Genomic DNA, 18,340 nt, shown 5'->3' with positions numbered 1-18,340 from the left:
AGCCCTTTGCCCTGCGCCAGTTCTGTGTCCTCCATTTGAACCTCTACCTCCCCTAAGAGATCCTCTGCCACTACCTCTCGGCCTTCCCACTCTCCGTCTTTCAGATTTGGCCAAGCTGTGGGAGTGAATAATGGAGGATAGGAGCTTTGAAAGTAGTTGGACACTTAGAATGAGACAAGTATTTGTATAGAGCTTCACATTTCTGGGACTTATGGCGCCGTCTCTACTAAATTCAATGTCTGCAATATAAAAACTCATGAAGCTAAGAAGAGGCCCTATGACAGCATATGTTTCTTGCGTCATTCTACTAGAACAACAAATCGTAAAATAACAATCATAACAGAAGCTTTCTTATATTGAATAACATAATTGCAAGCAGACGTCAACTATTATTATAATTTATACCCTTCTGGTTGTAAGCCCTTCTGGTTCATGTGTTCTGGGAATAAATTCACCGTCATTTTCTTATTGACTACTTCAGCTTCTAGAAAGTAATCGTGGAACACCCACGTATATAATTTTCGTTATTAATTAATTTTTAGGGGATTGATTAATATTTGGCTCTTCCTGCTTTGTTAACTAGTTCTTAAATTCCACACATTATGCCTAACACGTCGCAAGGAAAAGAACAACTCAACTACCTGAAAACATAAACACTGTTGTTCCAAGCTACGATTGTCTGAAAGTTCCAAGCTCAGATGATACCTTCTTCACTTAATACAGGGTTTTCTTTAAGTTATTAGGTGAAACTTACAATTTCTTTGAACTAGACTGAAAAATTGTTAGAACTTGGAACAACAGAAGAACGAACAATTTATGAACAAATTTCTGGTTTCACCAAAATGTTGCTGTTAGTTTCAATGTACAAAGTTACAAACTTCCACTGAATTCAATATTCTCACTTATAAACTATTAGGATTCATTACAGACAATTGAAGCGCCTATCTACGAGAGAATAACATTCAGCTCTGAGATAATAAATGTTGATTTAACAAGTAAAAGGCTTGAAGTGGATACCTAGAGCACATAGACACGAATTCGGAGACTTGAAATCAGACATGATCTATTGAATCCTGCATAAGTCAACCTCTCGAACTGCTGCGCAAAATATAAATTCTATAAAGAAAGGGAAAACAAATGGATATACCGGAGTGTTTCTATAATTGCTGGAATATACACAAGTTGATACTGCAAATTTCTTCTGTAAATCTAAGTATACTATACCTAAGCATCTTTTTTCTTGGAAGATAATGATATAGCACCATTAAACTCATACTCCTCCAGCTCTTACTCGATGGAAACATGTTCAATCCTGCCTCTTCTTCTTGAGCACGATGAATGACCAGCAGCCATTAGTCTTGCGCCTGCAATGTTGTAACCAGAAATTAATTGTTGAAAATTGATTCAATAAATAAGGACATAGAGCATAATATACGTTGACTAACTACACACAAACATTATCCTTACATGAATCATTCTGTTGCATTAAACAAATGTAGTAATGCGCATATTATATCCCCTGATTCAATTATACATGGTACTGCATAAATGTTTGCAGCATGATGCTCTCCATGCCCGATTACACATGCTTTATGTTATAGATTATGAATCCGGCAATAATTCTAATACAATTCCACTTGATAACGAGCAGGCCGGTGTCGTTGTCATATAAGAAAAAAATTTCCATAATAGCCACACAAGAAAATATCAGGCAATATGGTCTTAAACTCTTAATAGTTAATACTAAATGAATTTGGTCACTTCCTCTCAATTTCCTGATTCCAAATTCTGCAACTGTTCCACCATAAACTTAGGCTGCTCTTCTACAAGACTATCTTTTTAACAATTAAGTCTTGGTCACGATTCCCATGTCATTTCCCATAAATAAGCTCAAGAACATGGATTACATGCATCTTTTTGACAAATTTTACACGTTACTTTCCTTTCCTTTTCTTTTCCATGTCTCTGTTTCTTCACCAGAGACTTTGCCCAAATGACGTCTATAATGCAATTTCGACAAAACTGTAAATGCGATTTCCAAAATGTTAAGGATGCACAATTTTTTTTGTTCTGTTGAAGACAACATAAGAATTGAACAAAATATCAGTGATCTATGAACAATGAACAGAAAGTGTTTTACTTTCGACCCAATTGGCGAAAACACTGTTCTTATCGCACCAAGCAAATCAGAACATGATGAACATGATTACAAGATGACAGAATTTGTTACTTAATTAATTGGTTGAGGTTATGAATCGGACAGAAACTCAATGATCTATGAACAATAAATTAGAAGTATATATAATGACAAAAATTGGAAAACAGTGATGCAATTCAGAACGGAACAGAAGACGATGATTGATATTGACAGAATACGGTAACTAGATCAAAACTTGAGAAATCAATAGAAGATCTCAAACCTGCTACTGCTTCTGCTGCAACAACTGCTGCTGCCACTACTACTTTTGATGCTTCCACTAATAATACTCGAAGCAGAGCTTTCACTTCTACCTGATTCTCCCGACGCAGAAACTCTCTTCTTCCACCAATCCTTATCGACACAAGGCCTCGCAGAAACCTTCTCACTAGTACTACTATCTCCCTCCACATAGTCACTCCTTTTCTTCTTGTTCTTATTGATCATCGTCATCTTATCATTCTTCTTATTCGACCCCAACGAAATCGGAAACACCATCTTCAGCAGAAAACCCCCACTGTCCATACTCCCACTCCTCATCACCATCGGCTTCTTCCTCTCACTCTTGTTCTTCACCCTCCCATCTGCCCTCTTCACCAAACCAACAGTATCTTCATCCACCTCAACCTCCACCATTGTCGGCCTCTCCACAAGATCCTTGAGCGAAAGCTCGTAACACGACTCGGGCATGTTGCGCACCATCTCCATCATCTCTCTCTGCCCTCTGGAAATGGCCTGCGTCCGAGAAGCCGGCGAAAGATTCCGGTAGTTGCTCACAGCCCGATTCGGGCTTCTCGGGGGCCTGGTAGTCGTGGTTTTCCACAGAGGCGGGGAGAAAACATCAGAAGGGGACTCCTCCTCGGCGGCATTCAACCGCAGAGCCCCCATGCTCTTCCAGCTCTTGTAGTTTCGAGCTGTTCTCTGAGCACCGGAAGAGTAGTTGACAGGCTGCCAAGTATCGTACGTAGCGTCGCTCGTCTTTTCTGGGATAAATAGGAAAGGGTGGTCGTTTGTTTGAGGATCAAGCATGTTTGGTTTCAGAGGGAAAACGAAAATGAATATTGAAGGAAACCCGGAAAGGAAAGAGAAGACTGTAGAGAAGGAAGTAGTGTTTGGTGAGTAAAGCTGTGTTGGTGTTGTAGTAGTGTGATTGAAGCAGAGAAGGCCAGGTGGGTGGGTGTTAGCAGTAGGAGGGGGTCATCATGATCAACATCATCACAATCACACCGAATCTGTTTTCTGCTTTCTTTCTTTTTTTACTTGTAAGCTAGAAATGGTCCCTTAGCTCTTTGTCATTTTCTTGGCAACCAAGTTAGGCCTGTGGAAATGAATGTTAAAGTCGAGGGGTATTAGTCTTCTAGATGATGATTTTTTTTTTTTTTGATGAAGGTGGAAGTGTCCAAATGGCCCATTTCGTTCTATAATTTCTCTGTCTTGTCAGGGAGGAGCGCCAGCTTGGCTACTTTTAGGCATAATATCTCTGGCATTTCCATCTGCAAATCCACTTGGGAATAGAAATTTTATTTCATTTTCATTTTTGTTTCTGAGGGTCGTCCATGTATGTACTATAACTTCGGGTGATGCCTACATTTGTTTCCTATGTATAACTCAAATTTGAATCTTTGTAGGTGCCGACAATTATGTGGAACTCAGTTCATTATTACTTACAAGTCTCAAACCCTCAAAATGACAAATTTAGTTCATTATGTACTGTAACTTTGATTTCTATGTTTTTTTTTTTGGGCTGCCAGTTTAACCTAAACTTCATTAATAAACACAACTACTACAAACCCAAGAATGAGCTACGATTAAAACAACAGCAAAAAATGAAAGGAAACATGAAATGAAATACAGAAACCAACATACAACCCCTAAAAACATAAATCAAACAGTAGCCCCCTATATAAGGGTAAAGACTAAGGTCACCATGTCGCCGCCGACACTAGTTGAAACACCCGATAGAGTGATTGTCTGATTTACTGCCATCTGGATAATCCAGCCAAATGAAACACCAAGAGCACATGGATCCTCATAGATCCAACTTCATAGCCCATAAAAGGGTCTTCTGTCACAACCATACGACCACCAAGAAAAAAGATGCTTGATGGCATCGTAACCAAAATAAAAGAAAAAAGAAGTAGGAGGTATGGAAGGCCAGCCCCGACAACGGTGATCAGACCCGATAAAAGCGACAACTCACTTTTGTCATTGACCGGATAAAGAGAAACAAGCTCCTTAACCAGGACCAAAGAAAACAAAAAAAGAAGAATGGAGGAAGGAAGCCAAAGCAAAGCTAGTACATATAGTTAATTAAAGGGTATGGTTGATCCGGAGAGAGATCTAATATAGGATTAAAATTGAAAATTTGGGGGAATACAAGAACAAGATAAAGGAAAAAAAGAAAGAAAAGGAGAAATGAGGATGGGGAGGATAGGGACAGTTCAGAGAGAGATGAGATATGAGAAGCTAGAGTTTGGGGTTGGTTGGGGGAAAAGCTAGGAAAAACTACCACAAACATGATAGGGAAAAAGAGATCGGAGCTCCCATATAAGCCACATTTCAGATCTAGCAACATAGGGAGGGGGGGCTCTTTCTAGGTTAGAGAGAAAGGGGAAGGAGAGAAAACGCGTTTTTTTCCGGGTGTGATTTCTATGCATTTGATATATGATCAACCCTAGACTGTAACGTTGAAATATAATGCATGCGGTGTTATTGACCACTTTTTTTGTTATTAACCCATCTAATCTAGGTCTGTATTTCTTTTTATTGCAAAGTGCTACTTCAAAATAACTTCTCTTTGGCTTCTATCATCGTATGGAGTGTGTGAATGACAAAAAAAAAGTGTGTAAATAACAGCACTCAAAAGTATATTGTTTAAACTTTTATTTGTGTACACAGTAATATTATGCTTGAAAAATTTTCTGATCTCCCTTTTATTATATGTCTTGACTTTTATGTTGGCCTCTACTATATGATATCTTGCAACGTCTATAAATTCCTACATAGCACGGAAGCTTGGTTGGACGACCGATTCCCGCTTCGGAAGCGGAAGCGCGGGAAAGCGCAACGGAAGCGCGATTCTGAAAAAGGTGGGTTTGGAAGCGTGGCGGAAGCGTTGGCTTCCAAATTGGAAGCGCAACAGAAGCGTTGGCTTCTAAATTGGAAGCTTGATGGAAGCGTTAGCTTCCAAATTGGAAGCACGGCAGAAGCGTTGACTTCCAAATTGGAAGTGTGATTCCTTCTCTACCTCTATTTCATCAATCAATGTCTTGAGACTCTTCTTGTCGTCTCATCTTCTTATTTATTTCGTTAAGCGGTTAAAGATGATCATCATCAATCAATCTAATATGTGTCAGAAATAAGGGGGAGAGATATCAGGAAAATCTAGATGAGAGAGATATAGAGAGAAGACAGAGAGTTACGGAGAGATATGAAAAAAATCCATATGAGAAAGAGAGACAGAGGGAAGACGAACTTTTTTTTTTATCAATTTCATCTAAGTGATGTCTCTTTGACTTGCACGTGCCCAACACCTTCACACTATGTTGTACATTCTTTTGTTTGAATTTTGAAATGAAGCTTTAATAATACTATAATTAAAGATAATCATGGGTTAGAAAATAAGTCATTAATAGTTATCCAGTTATTTTAATACTAGATAAAATAATTAAAAAATAAAATATAAAAATATTATATAATATATATATATTATTCTGACGCTTCCAAAACGCACCCGCTTCCTTAATTTTTGGAAAAAAAACGCTTCCGCGTTTCCAAACGCTTCGCTTCCACGTACCCGCACCCGATTCCATGCAACCTAGATAAATTCCAGTGGACTTAATTATTAGTGATCGAAAAAAGTGAAGTTGATTATTGCTTTGATCACTTGTTATTTATATAATTTTTCCTTTATTCAAGGAAAATTATATAATACAGCACTCTATAATATGGGGCGTGAATAGTAACTATAAACAATAGTGAACATTAACGAACAGTAAACAGTGAAAATAATACAGCACTCTATAATATGGAGCGTGAATAGTAACTATAAACAATAGTGAACATTAACGAACAGTAAACAGTGAACATAGTAGAAATTTATTACTGTTCTATTATGAACTTAAATCTAATTTCCTATGAACTAGCCTTCGACATGTCAATAATTTTCACCTAATCGGCAGTTTTGCCTAAACGGTTACTTTTCTTTTGGCGGAATCACTGATGTCCTAGAAAGAAATAAACCTAGATAAACACAAATGAAATATGCACAATTGACTAAATGTGCATATGCAATGATAGGAAATATCATGCAAAACTAAATATTTTTTGCGACGGATTTTAGGGCACCAGATAGAGTTTATTTATTCAACATAAGTATAAATACAAAACTCATAGTCGTCCTCTTAGGTAAACAACTACAGTTGTTTAGCTACTCATAATTAAAATACAAACTTACTTGAAAAAAATGCACTTCACACCAGACTTATACAACATAATGATATTTCACGCAGTAACAAGCACACTCACACTCAAGCTATGCTATACACTCTTATTCTTAAAACACTTAGTAGAATGACACTCTTTTTTCTGAGACTATGCCACGATCTTCTGATTTTTTCGTTCTTCCAACCTCTGCTTTCCCAAAGAAGTTCATACTCCTTATATAGAGCTCAAACTCTAAGAATCAAACCAAACTCACTTTCGAAATTGGACGACAAATAATCTTCTCATTTTCTAAAGCTGGTTGTCATTATGTATCGGCAAACTATTTCACAAAAGCATAAAGAGATGTTTTTATTGTTGGGATGTGTCCGAAACTCAAGTTCGTTGTTTGGATGCGTGGGCAACTCTTACTTTTCCATCATTTTTGTGACATTGTAATATTCCTCATCTGCATAATCATAATCTGCCAAAGAACCTTAGCCTTTATGGTCACTTTCTTGCTCTGTATCTTCTTTTTCATCTAGATCTGAGTCATAGGAAAAATGATAAGGAATCATGTATCCTTTCTGTTTGTCCACTTTCTTTTAACCATGCGGTGTTTTCTGGAGTACCATCTATTTCATTTCTCATGATGGCAGAGAAGAAATCACAGACATCTGGTGGAAGATGATTGTAGCATGTGACTATGATTTTTTCTCCACTGGCTGAAAGACTGGACTCATAATCCCTTCAAACCATGTTTTTGATGCACATAATGGACATGGCTTTCATCCACGGAATGCTATTGTTGGGATTACCATTTTTTCCTGAAACTTTTGAACTCTTGATCGGACCCTGAATAATTCTCACATAGAGATATGGAGAAATGTAATTTATGCGTCCATCCAACACTTCCCATTCCGGAGGGGTAGAAATGAATTTCAATCTCAAGATGCATCCATCTGGACGAATGTTCTTTACTGCCTGAGCTATAATTTCTGGAAAACCTTCCAGGTTTTCGTTTGACTTAGTACAAAGATTGTGCACAAATCCATTCTCAATGAGCCATAGCTTCTGCTTCGGAGGGTGTTCGGCATCTACAAGATATCTATCATAATATCGGCCAGAAACTATTGCCAAGGTTAAAGGAAGCATTTTATCATCTTTGATTTAATAGTGACATTCCTACCAAGCTAATTCCTTTGGTGCTGCAATAGGAACTCACGCGTTTTTAGGACCTTCCAAATACTTTATCATTGCACCGCCTTACTTCGAATTTTCTTTTTTCCATTTCCTTTTCTTTTGCATGGACTCCATACAATTCTTCTATCAGGGTATTGAGACTTCTCAACAAATGTTCTTCGTCTTCCTCATAGAAAGCTTGTAGAACATTATCCCTAACGATCTTATGCTTGAAAGCCAATAGCTTCTCCATTTTTAATAATGGTTATTTAAATATCTTTAAATGATAGCCATGAATTTTTTCTTTCCAGTGACTTCAACCATTTTCCCCTAAGAGCATCCACACCCATAAATTGGATTTTCTCAAGCAAATGGTAGGGCCAGAAGCAAAATTTGCTTCAAGCAAATCGATTTTTTCACACACCCATTTACAATTTGCTTGAGCAATTCAATTTTGTCTTGTTGTGAAATAATTAATTTTTTTTAGCAGATATATTTACAACCAATAATAATGTGCAACGTGTCATTATCGACTCGATATTATTCAAAATATCCGATAAGATTTTCGACAAATAGATAATTGACAGGTGTCACTGCCACGTGTCATTGTCGGTAAAATAATTGGAGCAGATTTCCGATAAGATTTTCGACTAGTAGAGAATTGACACGTGTCACTGTCGGCAAAATAATTGGACCAAATTTCTGATAAGATTTTCGACCAATTTGCTATAAAAACGTCTAATATCACTCATTCTATACTCACACTATTGTGAAGAATCCGAGCATATAACTCATCCTTCAATCTAAACACTTAGCAACATTTCCTTGTTCATCACTCTGATGAATCCTTTCAGCTTCCACAATTTTTTCAGGCGGAGACAACGTCAACAAGAAGAGGATGACGATATGGAGCAATCATTCATGAATCAGGTGGTCATAGCGGAAGCACAACACGATGATGAATCTACACGACCAAGCGGTTCACGTCGCGGTAAAAAACCGAATAAGTCACGTCAGAGACTATCTAGGGGACGCAATCTCATGGAATATTACTTCATCGAACGTCCAATTTTCGACGCTCAAGACTTTCGTCGGAGGTACAGGATGAGCAGAGACCGATTCAACATTATCATGACGGACCTCTGCAACCACGACATGTCTTGGCATCAAAGAGAAGACGCCACTGGTTTGCTAGGGCTACTTCCCCAACAAAAGATGACCGGGGTCTACGAATACTAGCGTACGGGTCAGCCGCAGATCAGTGTACTGAAATTACAAGGATGGGGGAATCGACTACCCTGGAATGTATGAAGGAGTTTTGCAGCCAAGTGGTTCATCTCTATGGTCCAAGATACCTCCGCAGTCCAACACCGGCAGACCTCACGCGACTACTAGCTAAAGCCGAACGCCGAGGTTTTCCAGGTATGATTGGAAGCATCGACTGCATGCATTGGGAGTGGAAGAACTACCAAACCGCCTATCAAGGGGCATACTCGGGCCGAAATGGTCGCCCAACGGTTATCCTAAAGGCAATGGCCTCATATGATACGTGAATATAGCACAGTTTTTTTGGGTGTCCTGGAGCTAAAAATGACATTAATGTGCTACACCTATCGAATGTGTTCTCATAGATCCTTGCCGGAAGAGGCCCAACTGTCGTCTACGAAGTCCACGGACAGAGGTACACCACAGCTTATTATCTGGCTGGCGGAATATATCCAAGGTACTCTACATTTGTCAAAACAATTTCCAATCCCCAGACGCCACAAGATAAGCTCTTCGCAAATAAACAAGAGGCATACCAGAAAGATGTGGAGAGGGCATTTGGCATCTTGCAATCTCGATGGGCAATTATACGTCATAGTTGTACATTGCACCACAAATCGGTAATGACTACCATCATGTTAGCTTGCATTATATTGCATAACATGATTGTTGAAGAAGAGTATGTGGATGATGAGGATGATGATGAGGAAGAAGAAGAAGACTTGCAAAACCCATCGAGGGCTTTCCAGGTTTATGATGGGCCGGTGAATGCACAAGGGAATCGAGTTCTTTTTGAGCCAATCGAGTTTTAATTTAATGTGTATTTCAATTTCAACTTAATAAATAAATTGCATTTTATTTCTCGAAAAATTTAAATTACATAAAATGACGAGCCAAGCCCAGATTTATTCTTAGTACAATACTATAACTATTATGGAAAAAGCACTCGACTTGGGTGATAACAATCTGAATATGTTTCATCGGTAGGTTGATCTTGACTAGCTTCTCCTTCATTAAGGATTGCTAGTTTCCTCTTGGTAAAATACCTTTTCGAGATTGGGGTCATAGCCTCCAAATCCATTGTCATGATCCTTGTGTCATTCTCTTGTTTCTTCAATCGTAACTCTTCTTCCGGCCTTGCTTCTTTCCGCTTTTGAATGTCTATGTACTCCGCATAATAACTAAGCTCACTTTCATTATGGGCTAGCCTCTTGGTATGCCATGATGCTTGGTCACTTGCAATGGTATGCAAAACCTCCACCCGTTGCTCAATAGGAGTCTTACCCTGTTTCTTTTGGCGCCTAGCTTCCTTTGCGCCTTGGTTCCTATTGGTCTAGGTGGACTCGATGGAGCTGTCGTGTTGCTTTGAGGTGTCTCATTCAATTGGTCGTCATCCAAATTGATGGTTGGAGATGATTCAGTTGCGGAAGGAGTACCGTGGTACCTACTTGCATATGAAGATGAAGATATATAGATCATCAATTCATCTTGCATGATAAGTTCCAGCGTCCACCACTATACCCGGTTAAATGTACGAGTAGACGAGATCTTGTGTACGTATGTAAGTTTTTTCCCGCAGGCTCACAGCTAACTCCATTTTGAGAATCTGAGATGTACGTGTGTCGTGTGTGTGTGTGTATATATATATATATGCCCTATTCATAGTGAATGTTTATTCCGAAATTACAGAGTGAAGTTCTAATTTTAGCATATTTTTCAGTCAAATTTTTTCACCATAAATAATTCAATATTTAGATATGCTATATATATATGCAAGTATTGTATTCTAATTCAGCTGTGAGAAAATATTTCCACGTGACAGAATAACGGCTAAAACTTGTATGTCAAAATATATACACTACGTACGTATGTATTTAAAGACAATAGGGAAATACGAAAGGCCAGATTGGGCCAGTTGTTTGGCATGCGATGTTCTATGATATTGATAGATAGATGTGTCTACGGTCTTAAGAGTACGTTGGAATCTGGAAGGATTAGTACAATATCAATTAGACTCATAGTTATGAGGTTAATTAATATTAGAACAAAATATTAGTCACTTTTCATATTATCACAAACTCACTAATTTATTCATTCAAGTTTCAATTTCAACGGATAACTCCTTATACTTTCCAAATTCGAACAATATGGTTCTTCCGTTATCTCTCCCCCTAATTTAGGTGTTCAGTTATTGGCTGAGCAAACAAATATTGGATGGAACTTAACACCCAAATTAGATGGAGAGATAACAGAATGAACAGATTGCTCGAATTTGAAAAGTATAAGGAGTTATCAGTTGAAATTGAAATTTGAAGGACTAAACTGTTAAGTTTGTAAAAATATCAGTATTTTGTCCTTAATATTATCTATGTGAGAGAAGACCAAGTCTGTGATTATGCATTAGCAAGAAAATTAGCACAAAAGTATTGAGAATAAGAAAAAAAAGTAATGTATTTTGTAGGAGATGATTCTTGGTGCATCTTGACCTAATTAGTATAGCCTCACTAGTTAAAGAATAATATCATATCTCAAGTTTATTAGAATTACGTTCATTCTCTCAAATTCATTATGTTGTTTCACGTTTTCAGCACGTAGCTCTAGCCTTGAGTTCTCTAAGCCTAGAACAAAAAAAAAACCTTAAAACCCTAGGAATATTCTGTTGGCCGCACCTATCTCTAGCGCCGCCGGCCACCCACTATTTCGGCCCCCTCTAGCCGCCGCTTCTCGGTGGTCTAGCCTCTTCTACTGCCGCTCCACAATTTGAAGAACAAGCTTCAAGGTTGCTGCCATCAAAGAGGAAAAGAAGAAGAAAACAAATTCAAGATTTTTGCAAATTCTAGGTAAATTTATTAATATGTGTGTAGCTACATATGAAAAAATTGGAAGAACAATATAATTTCGATCATGGTAGTCACAGCCGCAAGTTAGCATCGATTAAGATCCGTACAATTGTTCTGAAATAGTTTATTTAATCAAACTTGTTTCATTAATCCAAAAATAACATCATATATTTCGTGTAGATGCCTGAAAATACACGAATAGAGTTTGACATCCTAGATTCTCATGGTACTAAGTATCATCAATGGGTGTCCGACGTGGTAATCACTTTCGTCAGAAAGAAGTATTATGCTGTCATCAAACCTCCAAAAGATAAGAAGGATGAAGTTTATGAAGAGGTGAAAGCTCAGGCCCTGATGTTTCTCAAGCGCCATATGGATAAGGTGCTCCACAAACAGTGTCTAAAGTACACAGATCCAAAAGTTCTTTGGGATTCTCTCAAAGAACGGTTTGACAATGTACATGATGCATAATGGCCAACTCTATTGGCTGAATAGAGATCTATATGTCTACTGGAATTTGCCAAGGTTCATGATTATCACCAGACAATGTTAAACCTCCAAGCATACTTGGCCATACGTGGGAAGGAGAAGACTGACGATTACATGATGAAGAAGACCCTCGAAACTTCCCAGAATCTACGAGTGAGATTGCTCACCAATATCGCCTTCATTACGAGGCTAAAAGAATCAAGAGTTCTGCAGAAACCATGAGATCATTCTCAACAATAACAATCTAAGACATGCATGAATAAAAAGAGTTCCAAAAGCTAATCACGTGAGTAAGGGAAAGAGTTGAAAAGAAAAATCTAGGGATCGATCAGCACCGTATCAGAAAAGAGGAAACAGAGGGCCTTGTCGCAACATGACTTGGATAAGGGATGGTGCCGCCACTGGCCCCACTAACCCTAGAGGCCGTGGCGCCTCCAAGTCTCCTAAATCTGCAACTCGGCCAAAGTCTATTATATGGGTTTCCTATGCTACAAGTGCGGTTCAACTAAGTACTTTCATAAGCAATGTTGTGCTTCTCCCGAGATTGTTCGAGCTCACAAGAGATGCTAGCAATACTTGTCAAATGAAGCTAACTTTATTGAAGATGTGGAGATGCCTGATGCTAATGAAATCATGGAGCTCAAGGTAGAAGACTTTCAGACAAAGGAGAAAGAGAAAGCCAGTCATGAGGATCAATCCACTCTTGATTTCGATTAGATCCATGTCTATTGATTGTCGTTATCTTGCTTATTCTATTTAAGTGTTTTCAGTTTGATTTGTAATGGCAGTGTCACCACTATAAGGCTTTATCAAGGCAAGTGGTTATTTTTAGAACAATGTTGATGTACGTCTAAATTTGGCATATTATTTGTTATAAGAACGTATGCAAGTGTTATTTTGATTTCCTTAATGCATGAATGGTTTGGATATTAAAGAACACTATTCATAGAATTAAATTCTCCCGATTTAAAGTTATGATGATGTTAGAGAATTCATAGTTCAAATTGAACTGACACATTAGGAAAGTGCCAAAGAAATAACAAGTTTGCAAGATGGCCTTGGCTTTGGCCAGGATGTCCCGCCTGCTGCCCGGTTTTATCCCTACTAAGATGTTAAATGAAAAGAAAATAAAAGGAGGAGAGGTGTCGCTGCGGTGCCGGAGCCGTTGTAGCCCTGCTGCCTCAGCCCTGTAGGACCTATGCCGACGCTATGTAGCAACCATGGACAACCTTGCATGCCCCTGCCAAGCCTCGCTACAGACCCCCAGCCTAGCCCCCTGGTGCCCCTGCTGAGCCCCTTGTGGGGGTTGTAGGCTCCTCAGCAGCGCCTGCACGGCTCCTCCGCAGTCCCTGCATGAATCTACAGGACATCCCATGCACGGCTCCCCCACTGCCACTACACGACCCATGCATGTTGCCCTACAAGGCCTCCCCTATAGCCCCCTCACACGGACCTCCTCGCAGTCCTGCACGGCCCTCATGCAGCCTCCCTACACAGCCCCTACAGCCTCGCTATGATCCGCCGGCCCTACATGCATCCTTCATTGTCTTATCCTGATCCTAATTTGGATCAAACAACAATATTCTTACTCTTTAGCACCTAGTCAAGCCTCTCATAAGATTTTTCTAAGTTTCTATAATGTCATTGTGCACGTTTAAGGGATAACAACATGTTTTGACCCTAAGTTTTAAATTTTTCTCGTTAATTAAAGAATGTTCGCGTAGTCTTTTATAAAGACTAATTAAGTTTTACAATTTACTTGTAGATGTCATTTGGCGAGATCAGGTGCTTAGCAAATTGTGGGACTACCAGCATATTTTTGTGGGATAAGCAACTTTTTATGAAATTTGTGCCATACGAATCCTTTGTAACTTGTCTCATTGGGATTGATCAATTGATCCACAGCTGTGACAAAGCACATGGAGATATGTGATGTCTTTACCATGATCTCTAATGCCCACTAATCATTTTGCAATGCTTGTGCATTCATAAAGATGCAGGTTAAGCATTTCTTTACAGTTGATAATACACAAAATATATCATTCTAACAAAAGATCCAAGGTGATATTTATGGACCTATAACACGAAAATGCGGACCATTTAGATACTTTATGGTTCTGGTGGATGCATCGACGCGCTGGTTACATGTCATCTATTGTCCACACGCAATGCTGCATTTCTGAAGCTCCTTGTTCAAATCATTAAGTTCAAAGCTCACCTCCCTAACCATCAAATTAAGTTTATTAGACTGGATAATGTAAGAGAATTCAATTCGAAAGACTTGTGCTGATTATTGCATATAAATCGGGATAGATGTAGAACATCATATACCTCACGTCCATTCTCATAATGGATTAGCAAAAGTTGCGATTAAGCGGTTACAGCTTATATCTAGGGCTATAGTTATGCATAGTAACTTGTCAATAACTGCGTCAAACCCATTGAATTTATTCGTTTCAGACCCATCGCAAAGCAACTTGTAAGTGTGTACCAGTTGGCAATGGTCTAAATATCGGTTATCGGCATGTATCGGTTTTGTAAAATAAGGATATAATGGGGATATATCGAGATATATCAGATTTATCGTTTTTGCTAACTTTTAATTAAATTTAATATATTTATAAACATATACATCAAAATATACCAAATAAACTTGAGAAATTAGAACTTATAGAAGTAAATGTACTAAATAAACTTCATAAAAATATTTGATTGTTTTGACAATTAAAATACATAAATAGTATTAATTAATAAAAAGAGGTGATCATTCATTATAAACTCTTTCGTCATCGAATGCTATCCACGAAACTTTCATTTTCATTAAATTATTTTTTCAAAACGACGTGGTTTTAAAAAAAAATTTAAAAAAACATTGATATATCGGGTCAAACTCGGTTTAACCCGATATATCGTCATTTGACTTGATTTTTTGGGTTGACCGATATAATAAACCGATAAGCAACTTATCGTATCGTTTTCTTAATATCGGAGTATATCAGGGATATATCGAGGATATATCGGGATATTTAGAACATTGCTAGTTGGTAACTGTATGAGCTTGACATTTCACATTTACGTACATTTGGTTGTGTGATCTATGTGTCTATTACAACTCCACTGCATCAGAGGATGGATCCACATAGATAATCAACAATCTATATTTTTTATAACTCTTCAACGATTATCTGCTACATTGATCCTCATACATGAGATCTCTTTATGGCTAGATTTGCATATTGTCACATTCGATGAGACACACTTCCCGCTTTTAAAGGGAGATAAGAGCATACTCCTTATACATAAACGTCAAAAACTGACATAGAATGCCCCCATTATGTCTCATTATGATCCCTGCACATCTCATCCTGAGATTGAAGTACAACATATTTATGCAATTACATAAAGTAGTAAATTTGATGCCTGGTGCAGTTATTGATATTGCAAAAATGACGAGATCAAGTATACCTGCTGCAAACTGTCTTGCGAAGTTAGAAGTACTGAAATTCGGGCAAAATGCTGTCGTACTAGGGCATGGCTCAGCCGAGCCTGCCCAAGGTGGAGGCACAGTGATGGCGTCGGCCCCTCCAAAGAGAAAAGGGACATCGAAAGGTTCCACTGACTCACAACCAAGAAAAAGGGCTAAAGTCCAGGCACAAATTGATTCACTCGTGATAGACTCGAATAAATCGAGCATCGAGATTGTCTTTAATTATAGTTATATTCATGAATCAACACTTGATGATCTGAGAGACGCTTCAGACTCATTGTTGATATCAGGGAGCAAAGAAGTCTCATTGAGCGAGTTAAGTGCTCTAGACGTCATTGGTAGAAATTTCATGTACATTGATGATGTGCTTGCTTATTCCATTGCTCAAGAGATAATTGATGACGAAGATATGGAACCATGCTCAGTTGAAGAATGTTGACAAATAGTATATTGGCCGAAATGGAAGGAAGCAGTCTAAACGGAACTAAACTCACTGAATAAAAGGCAAGTAGTCCGTCCGGTTATTAAAGTACCACCGAACATTAAGCTAGTTTGACATAAATGAGTCTTTGTTCAAAAGCTGAATGAGAAAGGCGAAATCTTATAGTATAAAGCACAACTTGTCGCTCAAAGATTCTCTCAGCGTCCTGGTGTTAACTATGAGGAGACGTATTCTCTAGTTATGGATATTATTATTTTTCGATATCTGATAAGTCTAGTGGCTTCTAGGAAGCTAGACATGCAACTATTAGATGTCGTAATTATTGAAATCTAGATACGGAGATATACATGAAGGCTCCTGAGGGAAGGTTCCTAAGGGACTTACTAGTACAATAACTCCACCACACAAGAGTTTTTCACAGTTGTGTTATGTAGGACAAAATTTTTTTGTATGGCGTGTTGTCTAATTGAAGCATTCATACAAGAGATTAACTTTAGTTGTGTGACCCTCGGCAGCACCCTCGACAGCACCTTCGGCAGAAGTTCCGCATGTGGCTTTCAGACAACAAATAGAAATCACAATATTTGTTATGTGTTACTTATCAGACAACTAATTAGTTTAGGTGATTTTTACAATTAGTTGTCTTTAGTGAATTTATACAAAAAATATTGTTGATAATTTACTTGGAATTCTTCCATTGATACAACTACTTATTTGGTTCATTTAGTTGTGGAAGGTTTCAATTATACAATAAAACTTATTTTCAGAATTGGTTGCATGTTTCTTACTTATGCAACTAAGACTTTGTCACACTTTTGGTTGTAAGAGGGCGGAGTCAAACAACTAACTCATCTTAGCCCCTTTTAGTTATGGGAAGGTTGCACTCATACAACAAAACTAGTTTTGTCTTTTGTTGTAAGGGTTGCTTTTTTAACCAACTTCATTTCGTTGTGTGGCTTTGCATTGCACAACCAATTTTAGTTTGAACCCACTTGATTTAGTTGTATGGCTTTCCATTACACACAATCTAATAGAATATGAACATGTTTAAGCATTGTTGGGCAAGCAACAATATGCATAATGCGAATTAAATGAGAACAAAATTGTGATTGTATGATATCAAAGGATCTCATATCATTCAAATATTCAACTACAAAGTTGTACAAACTAATAGCATATGTAATGTACTTGTAGAATATATCATTCCTAACTACGAAGAAAAGCTAATAATGATCGACAACTAAAGCTTCTAAGAATTTATCATACATATCTAACTTGAAAGACAACTTGTAATGGTGATGGCTTTTCCATTTGAAAGCTCTCATAGTAGTTACATAGAACCTGCCATTCTCCAGGACACAAATGTGTTGGAAAAAAAAAAAGGATAAAATGCTTCAAGCATAAAAAAAAAGACAAAATTAGTTTATCTAATACAGATGACAAAATTCATTCCAGAAAGGCAGAATAGTAACCTTCATGGAACATCAGGCAGGTATTAACATGGATGAGGTAAAATCCAATAGCAAAATAGAGAAACAGAGGATCGAAACGTGGCGAATTGAAGATTCCAATAGAAACACTTGCAGATCTTCTTAAGAATTGTGGTGCTTATGTCAGGGAACTTCACAACGCCAAGTTTCGTTTTGGCAAAACCACCTGCCTCAATTTTTTTTTTGAAAATTCAAAACCACAATCCTTTAATTGGTAACAAATACATGGAAGAAAGAAAGAGACCTGGAGAGGTGATCATGTTGCGGATGGTCTGGGAGACCATGGCGGCGTCTCTGTGTACGACGAATTTGAAGCCCCCAGCGTTGATCAGCTTCACGATGTCTTCCTTCTTCATCTTCCAAGGAGAGATGTGAGTTTCGATTTATAGCGAGAGGAGAGAAAAGGAATCGAAACTTACTCGGCTTTGCTAGAAATGTCGGCATCTGGACAGAAAGAGATTTGCAGAAACTTGACGAAAACCCCAAATTAGTTCCAAATAAGAAAATTGGAAGCCTAAGGTGATT

The 18,340-nt window shown here is 38.1% G+C and overlaps 1 protein-coding gene across 1 annotated transcript; it reads right to left on the bottom strand.

Annotated features, from left to right (window-relative positions):
• Positions 1-825: 825 nt before the first annotated feature.
• On the bottom strand, positions 826-3,448 carry LOC126783456 (uncharacterized). Its single transcript, XM_050508930.1, has 2 exons — positions 2,421-3,448; positions 826-1,364 (listed from the first exon to the last, which is right to left on the bottom strand). Exons 1-2 carry the CDS (start codon positions 3,224-3,226, stop codon positions 1,307-1,309), a joined length of 864 nt encoding a protein of 287 aa, XP_050364887.1. The 5' UTR covers positions 3,227-3,448; the 3' UTR covers positions 826-1,306.
• Positions 3,449-18,340: the final 14,892 nt, after the last annotated feature.

This window comes from Argentina anserina, chromosome 2, assembly GCF_933775445.1.
Source record: "Argentina anserina chromosome 2, drPotAnse1.1, whole genome shotgun sequence".
NCBI classification, from domain to species: Eukaryota; Viridiplantae; Streptophyta; class Magnoliopsida; order Rosales; family Rosaceae; genus Argentina; species Argentina anserina.
Note: the sequence above shows the minus strand (reverse complement) of the source record. Positions and strands in the feature narration are given on the sequence as shown.